Source organism: Etheostoma spectabile, chromosome 21 (assembly GCF_008692095.1).
Source record: "Etheostoma spectabile isolate EspeVRDwgs_2016 chromosome 21, UIUC_Espe_1.0, whole genome shotgun sequence".
In the NCBI taxonomy this organism is placed as follows: domain Eukaryota; kingdom Metazoa; phylum Chordata; class Actinopteri; order Perciformes; family Percidae; genus Etheostoma; species Etheostoma spectabile.
In genome coordinates, this window is record NC_045753.1 from 20425606 (window position 1) to 20436799 (window position 11194).

Below are 11194 nucleotides of genomic sequence, written 5' to 3' on the forward strand. Positions count from 1 at the left end.
ATTTCTTACGCTAAGCTAACTAGCGGCTGCGCTGTCGGTGTTGAACCGGTTTAAAACAATGCATGCACTAAGACAAAAAATGGGTTGGCCCACCTATCTACAGCTAGGGAAAGCTGATAAGCCCTATTTCAACCAACGATGGCGTGTTCCTTTAAGCTCATGTGACATATAAACATATCTATCCATGTCGATACAAGCGTCAATGTTCGCCAACAAAAACATGTAATCAAACAAATGCACAAGTAGCCTAGTTGTGTGGCTAGGCTTTACAATGAAATCCAATGTCCGAACATGCTAGTGATTGGCCTGTCGGCTAGCTGAAAAGTTTGAGAAGAGCAATCGACCGCAGATCGATAGATAAGAGTTCAGTGACGCAGATATACAGGACACCTCTTCGGCCAATCAGCATCTATGTTCTGGAACACCGTACCCGCTATGAGACGAGGAAGAAATGCTTGCCTTGCCCCTGAGACTGGCATGAGCCCCGTGACTACCATGGATTCGGCTGGGACAATTACAGTAATGACAATTTAACATATATCTACGATCTAACGATCTTTTGTTATGCTCGCGGACGAAACGTTATTCAAAATAATCATTCAAATTAAACAATCCAATTTCAAATATTTGATTCAAATACAGTTTTTAAATGCAATTATTTAAGTTTAGTAATTCAAATTATAATAAAAATTACATCACGCACGCACGCGCGCGCGCAACACACACACACAAACACACACACACACACACACACACACACACACACACACACACACACACACACACACACACACACACACACACACACACACACACACACACACACACACACACACACACACACACACACACACACACACACACACACACACACACACACACACACACACACACACACACACCTTCCATTGGATGTCTCCATTGAAGAGTTCACTCTTGGCAAAGCCAACCCTGTTCCATGTGACAGCTAGCTTCAGTTCATCATTGTAAGGGCTGTCCTCCTCTGACGCACGATGCCTACTAGCTGAACACACAAAAACACACAGAATTAAAAAACACAGAATTACACCACAAACATCAAAATAAAGACATGTTGCTATCGAAAACAGCAATATCCATAGTTTTAATTAGATGGATGTACCTCCCACCAATGTTTTGAGCAGGAGTGTGTCAAACTCATTTGGGCTGTCCTTCTCTCCATGGTAGATTGTAATTAAGTCTCTGTGCTGGTAGATGCTCAGAGCCTGGAGACCCAGAACAAGGATACAAGACAAATAGGAATATTGAATATATGAGCTTAATACTTGGTGATACAGAGAAAGAGACTAAGTAGACAGATAGTGATTGGAAAAAGATTTGGTGACAAACCATGATAACGTTAAGTGTAAATAATTGGCCAGCAAGTAGAGTTAAAAAAGATAGAAAATCACAACACTGATAATGTTATTACATTTTAGATTTAACAATCATTAGGACATTGAATGAGTCAATAACCAGCCACACTTGCAAAGCAGTTCAAAGCAGTGGTGTTGATGAACTCACATCAAATCAAACTCACACAAATCATTAAAGCTGCAGCTGTGAGGAAGGTGTGCTGGCAGAGCAGAAAAGCTAACATGCATTGATGTCACTTCCATTAAAAAAGAGAGTTCAGCTTTTTACATTGCATTCTGGGAATTTTCAAGTCCAATTTCTAGTGTGTAACGGCACGTTTACAACCAGGTGTCAGCCGCATCATTATGTTATTTCGGCACCGCAATTAAAAGAGCTCTACACCGGCAAAACACATGATTCCTATATGATCCCACAGTCAAACTCACCCTATTAAAACAAAATAATAGTGATTTGTCCTGCGGAAAACCTGGAGGATCACTATAAAATAGTGCATTTACATTTGATTTAATTTGATTATGCCACATGAAAACTTACTTCCAAACCACAGCTTGTGAATGAGTTTATTGCAAATAGCAGCAATAACTAAAAGTTTCAGAAATGTGGGACAATCTAAGACAGGTAGCAGCTTTACGTCTACAGGCACAGTAGAGAGTCAACTAATGCTCATAACATACAACAATTATGAAGTGTTGGATGACATGAGCAACATACTGATCATTTGCTGCTCCTAGAGCCTTAGCCGCAGCAGCAAGGCCAATCTGATAAGCTTGCTCTGAGGGTTATGGTAGAATAAACAATTACTTTGTCCATTTAAATAAATACATACAGCAAGTTTGCTGGCAATCTGCCCATAATATTCTGCATGTCACATGACACCACGTGACTTGGCCCACAGCTCTTACCCATTCAACTAGTTTGTCTGACTCCGCTTCAGAAGGGAAGTGCCGCCTAACCCTTTCTGCCACATTGTCTTTCAGATCTACGCTGGGACCCCCCTCGCCATCTCCGTCGCCGGAAGACTGGCCAACTTGACCTGATGACAGATTCTCCACAACATCGCTCAAGAAGTCAGCCAGGCCTCCTGAGCCAGCCAGCACCAGCCAAGGCATGGAGGTCTTCAGAGAAAGATCCACACTCTGATAGAAAATTAGCATAACAGAGAGACATTAATAATGGAAGTCAGCCAGATATCATTGTTAAGTGGCAAAGGACCCCGACTGCGTCATTTAACAAACATGTAAAACCGGTGTGTACAATTGTCAAATTTAATTTAAGTAACTTTAGAGTTATTAAAAACCAGCTGCCCACATGCAGCAAAACTGTGTGTGCACTCAATGATTTTTTCACACATAACATTCTGTATCACAAGCTGGTCACAAGCTGGAAAAACAACACAACCATTGTTCCACTGCAAACACTTTACAAACAAACACTGAAGGTTAAGTTATCACCACTGTAACATATTTCAAAGATATAACCTCATGACCTTGCTTGCTCATGTTAGTCTACTATAAAGTAATTCATGATTTGGCTAACCTTCCATTAAATTAGTTTGTATCATTGCATTCAGACAATGGGAGGAGAACCTTTTTTATTTTTTAATCACAAGGTTTTTTGTTTGTTTGTTAATTTAATCTTATTGTGTGGTTCAAATATTTGATTTTCGTCTTTGTCTATGTGAGCTACATTAATGTTAGCCATGTAATATATATATATATGAATAAAGACAATTCTCTATTTGCTTGGTTTGTTATTGTTTTTAATTCATTTTAATTTGATTTATTTTGTTATTTAGGTTTGTATGCAGATATTGTTTGATTTCTTTTCATATCTTTTATGTCTTTTCTTTATACGTCATGAAATGTTTTAATATCATTGGACTAAATGTTGTTAAGACTAGCTGGTCATCTAGGCGTCAGCTAATGGGGATCCTCATAATAAATACAAACACAAATTAAAGCTGCAGGCAGCGTTGGACGGGCCCTCGTTCTTCTGCGTACGTCGGGGTTACTGGCGGACGCCGCTCCTTGCAACTTTGCATTAGCGTGGCAGTCGGACACTACAAATCATCACCAATAAAAAGGGAACTCCCTGCTGAGTTCAAGAATACCTTACTCGAGACTCTAAGTCATACAGTTCATTAGCTGTGAAATGGGGCGTGGCCAATGCATAGGGGGGCGGGCAAAACCATCAATAATAAATAAGGAACTCTCTGTTGAGTTCAATGATACCTCACACAAGACTCTACCTTAATTGGTTCAAAAGTCATAATTTGGGGTGTGGTATAAGTACATGGGCGTGGTTAAAGTATAGGGGGCGGCTTAGTATCACAAGTAAACCACACATAAGTTTCATGTAAATTGGATGATGATTGTTATATAAGGCAGATTTTATTTTGCCAGTGGGGGGCGCTATGACCAAAAGCCAATGTGTGCCTGTAGATGTCCTACAAATGTCCTTGTAAAACCTGAGAAATTTCGGGCAGATACGACAACGTACACTAAAGTTAGAACAACTTCTTTGTTCATCGATAAATGCTCAAAATGGCCACCACCTTTTCACAAATTCTTTTATTTTAATAACTTTTCATCTTTAAGGTGTTGAGATGGTACAGACCAAACTTGAAGTTCATCTGCTGAAATCTCTCGGAGGAGTTCATTAAAGTATAGCACGTTAACTTTTAGGTCTACTTCCTGTTGCCACTAAGGGGCACTATGACTTTGAGCCAATATCGGCCTTTCGATGTGATCAGGGTTGGACCCTTATTAATTGTGAAAGGTTTCGAGCCAATCGGACAATGTACACTCAAGTTACACTCACTTCCTGTTCCTATGGAAAAACGCACAAAATGGCCGCCCCACTACGCCCTATGACAAAAAGTTTTTCTTTTAATAACTTTTCATCTTTGACGTCTTAAGATGACACAGACCAAATCTGAAGTCAATCGAATTAAATCTCTAGGAGTGTGTTGAAGTATGACAAAGTATTGGAACTCAGTACCAAGACAGATCAGATAATGGAACAGCTTTGCTGGTTTTAAATTCAAGAGGAAATCATGGCTGAAATCAACCCAATCATGATACTATTGTTGTGGTGTTTTAATGCTGTGAAAACTGTATTGTTGTTTTCATGTTGTGGTTTTTATTGTCAAAGTGTCTTGTTTTTATGTTGTGATGGTGACATGTTTTACTGTATAATTGGATTGTTATCCTTTCCTGTTTTATACTCCAGTGGTAGGTTTCCCTTCTGACAGAAATGTTGATGATGAAAATTAACTTATTGTTAACTCTGGTACTGCTAAGGAGCTTTGCATTGTCCCTGTTGAATAAATAAATAAATAAATAAATAAAGTAAACCATTTAAACTGACATAATAATTGCTTTGTGATAATCAAGGAACATAAAAAAGCAGTGACTGTACCTCCAGCATTCTTGCCTCCCCTGATATCAGCATACAAAGGACAGGGATGTCTATGCCGCTATCGCCTACAGAAATTCAACATTTTTACAGTTAATTCATACAGTGCAATTGTAAATTATTTCTTTATAGTAGTATAGTAGTATATATAGTCACTTTAACGCAAACATTGTCTCGCTTTGCCAGACCCTCCTCCAAAGCGCGCTGAAGGTGAGCCTTGTTACTCCACATTGCAAACATGATGATTGTGTTTGCAGACAAACTACATATATTTCTTGTAACACACAAGCTAAGAGACAGCAATAGACACAGAAAGAGCACAGTGTTAAATAGCTTGATTTCAGATGTTTAAAAGCCATGACAGAAATTTACTGCAGTGGGATGGGATTGTCTTATCGTCACATGCAATAATGAAAGATCACCACAAGAGGGCCAAATAGCTTGAAATAGGGGATAATTGTGCATGGAATGTTCATGGTTGAGAGAGCATTGTACCTTGAAACAGTACAATGCAGTACACAAATAAATACATTCTTGGAATATTGTTAAAGGGAAACCAGAGATAATAGAAACAGAAAAAAGTTGAAGATCTTCTATTTCAAAATCAGCCAATTATAATGTGTTATCATTCTTCATGTACACTGGTTTCTCATATCTGGCATAACTAATAAAGGAACAATAACACCACAGAGGCCTATTTCCCCCAGTCATAAGAGTCATATTTTTGTCAGAGAGTCCATGGCAAACAATTACTCTATTCCGATTCTACACACAATGCAAAACATTGTATTTCATAATCCTATCTCTCACCACCCGTGCGCTGGCGGGAGATGTAGTCCTCCAGTTTGGCCCTGAACGCCGTCTCTGCTCTAGGTCGCACACTCCCGTCATCCACCAGCAGGAAAGCCTGGTAGTTGATGTCCAGGCAGCAAGTGTCATGGTACATATTCTGGACGTGGTACTTAGCAGGAAAGCTGCCCTGCAAGAGGAAGAATCCAGGGATATGATATAGCAGGGTTTCCTTAACTAATGTTAATACACTGGAGGCCTGGGTTTGGTGGATACCAAGATACTTATAGTGTGTAAATTGTTGCCTGATACAAGTAAATAAGATATTTTTTTGCACAGTACATTTTTAAATACAGTATGGGAGTGCCTGTACAACCTGAGGGTTAACCAGCTGCTCTCTGTTATGCACCAGGCCCCAGGAAGTGATGCCAAGCGCCACCACCTTGTTGAGGGACACAGACGAGGCTGCGGTGGCATGATCCCTCACCGCCTCTCCGACACACCTGGCGATACCTTCCCGTAAGCCTGGCGTTATGAGCCACGCTCCTGGGTAGAGCAGTCAAACAGTGAGTGCGAGAACAGAGACACTTTTTGGTTGCAGGGAAGTTCTTGAGAGAAAGAGAAATGTCATGACAGAGTTTTGCAGTTCAAAGCTGGAATTGTGTGCCTGAAAAATTACTCAATTACCTCTGTACAACCAAGGACATCACCAAGCCACTTAGCTAATGAAATTAGATGTAGATTAGATGTAGATTAGCTTACATATTCTTGATTTTATAATAATGTAAATCAGATTTCAAAAACAAAAAAACTTTATTCTTAATAGTCACATACACACAGTACAATGTAGGAATTTTTATTTCTGCAGTTTAACCCATCTTAGTATTGGGGACAGCTTCAACTTCAGGGTCTTGCTCAGGGACACCTTGACATGTGGCTGGAGGAGCCTGGGATTGAACCGTCAACCTTGTGGTTATGGCGCAACCACTGCACCTCCTAGTAAACAAGTCACCCAAGGATCGATATTTGAATTTCTAAAAGTCTGCTTTGTATAATTTATTCCATATTTGCATACAGTCTGTGTTGAAACACACTGTCCGTCAGCAGTGTGTACCAACCTCTGAGAGAACAGCTTGTTAATGTGAGCTCAGATGACTATCAGTATCACTATGTGCTATCGGCCCTCGGCACAGTATCGGGAGGAAATGGCCATTGTAGTACCAAATTAGTATCGGACCCCAGGGAGTCATTTTAATGGTACTGCATTTTGGAACAGCTGTATTTTTCCTGAAAAAAAAGTTCTTTGTCTTCCAAGAACGTGTTGAGTCATTATTTCACATTTATAGTGTTGTTTTTAGTTAGTTTGTTGTATTTGTTTTTCAGCCAAACTTGGGGAGACCCTTGATAAGCCTTTTAGACTTTTGCCCTCCCTTACATATTCCATTATAAAAGGGGAACTATGCAGGTTTTTTTAAGCTTAATTCACCTTAACTGAACAGCTTCTGAGTCCTTGGAATGGATACATGACTTTTTTCAAGTTGAATGGTGGTGGTCTCACTCCTCGCTAGCTCATGTCCTCCAACTTTCGTCCGGGAAGTCCCCGGACTCAGTGTCAGGAAGTATTGCATGATATCAGGTCTCGCGATGTAACAAATTGCTTTATGGCAGTGCACATAGGGTTATCACTCCCCCAATGTAAGTCAAGCGCAGATTTTAGTCGCGCATGCGTCACTTTGCTACAAGTAGCCTACAAGATGCTAACAAGAGACTTTTCTAATATCAATACAGAATAAAAATGGACCTACTTAACAAAATTTGTTCACTGCTGGCTACATGTTAGCAATCAAACACAACAAAGGCTGTCAGTTGAATGGAGTTTTGAGCTAATGTTAGCAGTCAAACAACCATAGATAGGTAAAACGTTTTTGAAACGACTAATAGCTTAGCTCCAAACTAGCAATAGAACATAACAAAGGCCATCACTTGAATGGCGTTTTTATCTAACGTTAGCAATCAAACAATCATAGATATCTAAAACGCTTTTGAAATGATTCCCATCTTCTGTTATTGTTTGTAATAATAAAACTTTATTTCAGGGATTTCACAAATTTCAGTATGACACATTTTGCCGTATAATATATTGCAGTTTAAATCTGAGCATGTGCGACTTAAATCTGCACTCGACTTACACCCGGGAGTGACAAGGACCATTCAGGAACCGGCTAACAAGTTTTTCACACTATTGGCACGGCTGAGCCACTTAGGAAAGCATTGTCGGAAAAACAGAGAAAGAGGAAACAGCAGATTAACCAAGCAAGTAGTCAGACATAAGTAAACATAGAAGCTGCCAAACATCTATTCCAAAGCTGTAGGGGGAGCTTATGGAGAAACCTGCGAGCAAAAAGCATAGACACAGCAAAGAAATGGCCAAAACTGCATAGCACCCCTTTAATATTGCACTAGTAAGGCTCTGTAAATAAAGTAGGACTTTATGTGCTTATAAAAAAAAAAAGTTAATGAAATCAGTAATTTTTTTTAGAAGTCTTTACAGGGAACTGACTTCTTGTTGAGATTGGCGAGCAGAAATCAGCAAGACTGAAAAGCTGTCAGTCGGTCAGTCAAAGGATAAAACTCCAGCACGCACAATTCACTGTCGCTATCAACTATCCCACTTTTAGTTCATTAGGTGCAGAACAACTGCCAACATGACGCAATCGGATACAAACACATAGTAGAACCAACAAATCTGTCTGTGGCAGGCAGGAGGAAAACTTAAGACATTATATTTAAAACTTTTTTTTTTAAATGCATTCAAAAGCACTATATGCAGATACCCTGAAATTAAAAAAGGCACATCAATCAAAATAATTTGAAATGGGACGGTTTGGAAATCATGACATATGCTGACCGTACCTAAATCACACACAAGTTGAAGCTAACAGAAACTATAAACAACTATACTATAAACAAAGTTTTCCTCACCACCCGAGGTTTCTCCCTAAAATTGTCACACTAAATGCTTGCTCTTGGGGAAATTACTTGAATTGTTGGGTCTTTGTAAATTATAGAGTGTGGTCTAAAACCTACTCTATCTGTAAATTGTCTTGAAATAACTCTTGTTATGATTTGATACTATAAATAAAATTGAATTGTAAATGGGTTTAACAACACTGTTAATTGGCATGTGACCTATGACCCACTTGCGGACCAGTGTTTAAAATGGTGGTTTAGCGACTTCAAAGTTACAGTTTGCATTCACAATGTTTACCTGTGCTTTGTGAGGCTTTCACCAGACCCTGCCTGATGACTTCTCGCACCCAAGTCTTCACCTTTGTCCTGCCTTCTCCGCCCACTATAGAAACCACCAGGTTAGGTATAGGAAGGCCCCAGTGGGCTGTCATCAGGCTGTAGACCATAGCCGGGGGGGTGTCGCATGACAGACGTAGAAACTGATATCCCCAGGAGAGACAACATAGACATTAGATTGATTAAATAGGAACAACCACATTTCAGAAGTTGATAATTCACTTAAGTATCAAAACAAGTACTGAGTTATACTACAAGTTCTTAGGATTATGATAAAGTAGCTTCTCAGTATATGAATGTCACTCTCAATGCCTTGTGTGTATTTACTCAGGTGCAGCAGTAAGTTGAAGATTAGGAAAAGCAATGTACTGACTACTAAAGCTCTTGGTGCATTTGTATCATTATATGGCATTGGTCTTTAAAACTAGAAATGGTCCAATCCTATTTTTGCCTCTCGATACTGACACCTAAACTTGCTTATCGGGCAATACAGAGCACTGATCCTATACCAGTGTCTTTATTTTGTATTATCTTTTAACAGCTGTATACTACTATCCCTGTATGAATTTGATTTCTCTCTTTGTTGTACGGCCTGGCTCAGGTTAAACTTTTTGTAAAACATAAACACAAAAAATGAATGCCATAGAGCTTTCTTTTATTATCCAGTTTGACAGTCAGTCATAATAGAAAAAAATATATATATAAACAACTTTAATGTAGATTTTCCAGTTGGTTGTCAGATCAGTGCATAGACTCTAGTATATATAATTTTTGATCATACTGTAAACTCTAAAGCATTCAATGAGCCATTCAGAGAACAGAAGAGATAGGCCACCCACATAGCTATGCCTCTTGCTGACTCCTTCGAACTGCAACTCTCCATAGGCATCAGTCGGGTATTCTGAGGAGTGCTGGGCGCTGTCCCAGTGGTTGACAATCGCGGTGCTGAAATAGTCACCGAGAGCCACAGAGCCATGGGCATCTCTTGCACCCCCGCACTGGCAGCGTTCACCATTACTGTGAGAGGTGAGAGGATTATGCATGCAAAAATAAAAAAAACATGATCATTCTTTCACACTTCCCCAAAGTAAATAGAGAGATATTATCAGAGTGTGCTCCACAGCAATCACAGTACCTGGAAGAATCTTCTACAAAGGTGGTACACACTCTTTTCTTGATGATTTTGGAGATCCAAGTCTGAAAACATTTTAAACGGGTAAATACACTGAAATTAAATAGGCCTACAGGTTATTTAAATTTGAAAGAGGTTTAACTCCACTTCTATGCCTGGAAATCATGTGACTAGGAAAATGTTTAAGTGAGAAATGTTGACTTTGGCTCAGAGAGGGTGATACACTGAGATATGATGAGCCTAAACACCTGTCTGGGACTTGTGACACGGTGCTGTAGTTCAGGTTTAAGAGGGCGTGAAAGAGAAAGCGTGTGTGCGGTGGGCACGTAGGCCACTACTGTACACATGCACTGTTAGTGCATACAGTACAACAAAAGAAGCCCCACTTTAAACTGGGAAAGAGAGAGTATGCACTGAAGCAACTGGACTTTTTTTTTTTTTTTTAGAAAACTCTTAACCCTGAAGCGTAAGTGCAGCTTCACATTTAAACTGCAAAAAAAACTTTCCACAAACCGTCCAGGTGTCCTGTCAGGACAAGTGGGAGGTGGAGTGCACCGTGTGTTGTTTCAGTGTCTAATAAAGGTGCTGGAGATCTCAAAGCTCACATGGACACCAAAAAACCTTATCTTATTACATTGAAAAGGCTTTAAGAGATATTTAGTTGAAGCTAGATTTTTAAGATGACACAGAATCGGTCATATATTTAGAACATTTTTTCATATTTATTTATTTATTTATTTGAAAAGAGCTATTATTTTGTTATGTTGTTACATATTTTATTTTACTACACAAGTAATTTATATACCATTGAGGCATAATAAAGCATGTTCATTAAGCTCTGAGAAGCCTGTCTGAATTTGTGTCTTGAAGCCGTGTAGAGTGTCCTCTGTTCTTGGAATTTAAAATATGGTCACCCTAATTTATGAGGTAGTAGTAGGCTAGTCCATTCTGGTAGAATATGTCATACTTGACAGTATTTGAGCTACTCTACTTTTAACTACATTTAGGGGGTGGTAGTCCATTCTGGTAGACTTTTCCGACCTGACAGAATGAGCTAACGTTACTCTACTTTTATTCCCATTGATATGGGTTGTAGCTTAATCTGCTTCACGCACATCTGACGTGAGTAGCTCAGCTGAAAGATAAACGTTTTTT

At 39.4% G+C, this 11194-nt stretch overlaps 1 protein-coding gene across 1 annotated transcript in view; it reads right to left on the minus strand.

The window, feature by feature from the left end:
- The window catches only part of LOC116671410 (transient receptor potential cation channel subfamily M member 4), a 20937-nt gene that overhangs the window by 8625 nt on the left and 1118 nt on the right, over positions 1 to 11194 (minus strand). Inside the window, exons 2-10 of the mRNA XM_032502645.1 lie at positions 10043 to 10104; positions 9747 to 9924; positions 8870 to 9050; positions 5978 to 6147; positions 5623 to 5791; positions 4816 to 4880; positions 2298 to 2531; positions 1142 to 1244; positions 903 to 1024 (exon numbers count right to left, since the gene is read on the minus strand). Coding sequence (XP_032358536.1) covers positions 903 to 1024; positions 1142 to 1244; positions 2298 to 2531; positions 4816 to 4880; positions 5623 to 5791; positions 5978 to 6147; positions 8870 to 9050; positions 9747 to 9924; positions 10043 to 10104 — 1284 coding nt within the window. The remainder of the gene's footprint in view (positions 1 to 902; positions 1025 to 1141; positions 1245 to 2297; positions 2532 to 4815; positions 4881 to 5622; positions 5792 to 5977; positions 6148 to 8869; positions 9051 to 9746; positions 9925 to 10042; positions 10105 to 11194) is intronic.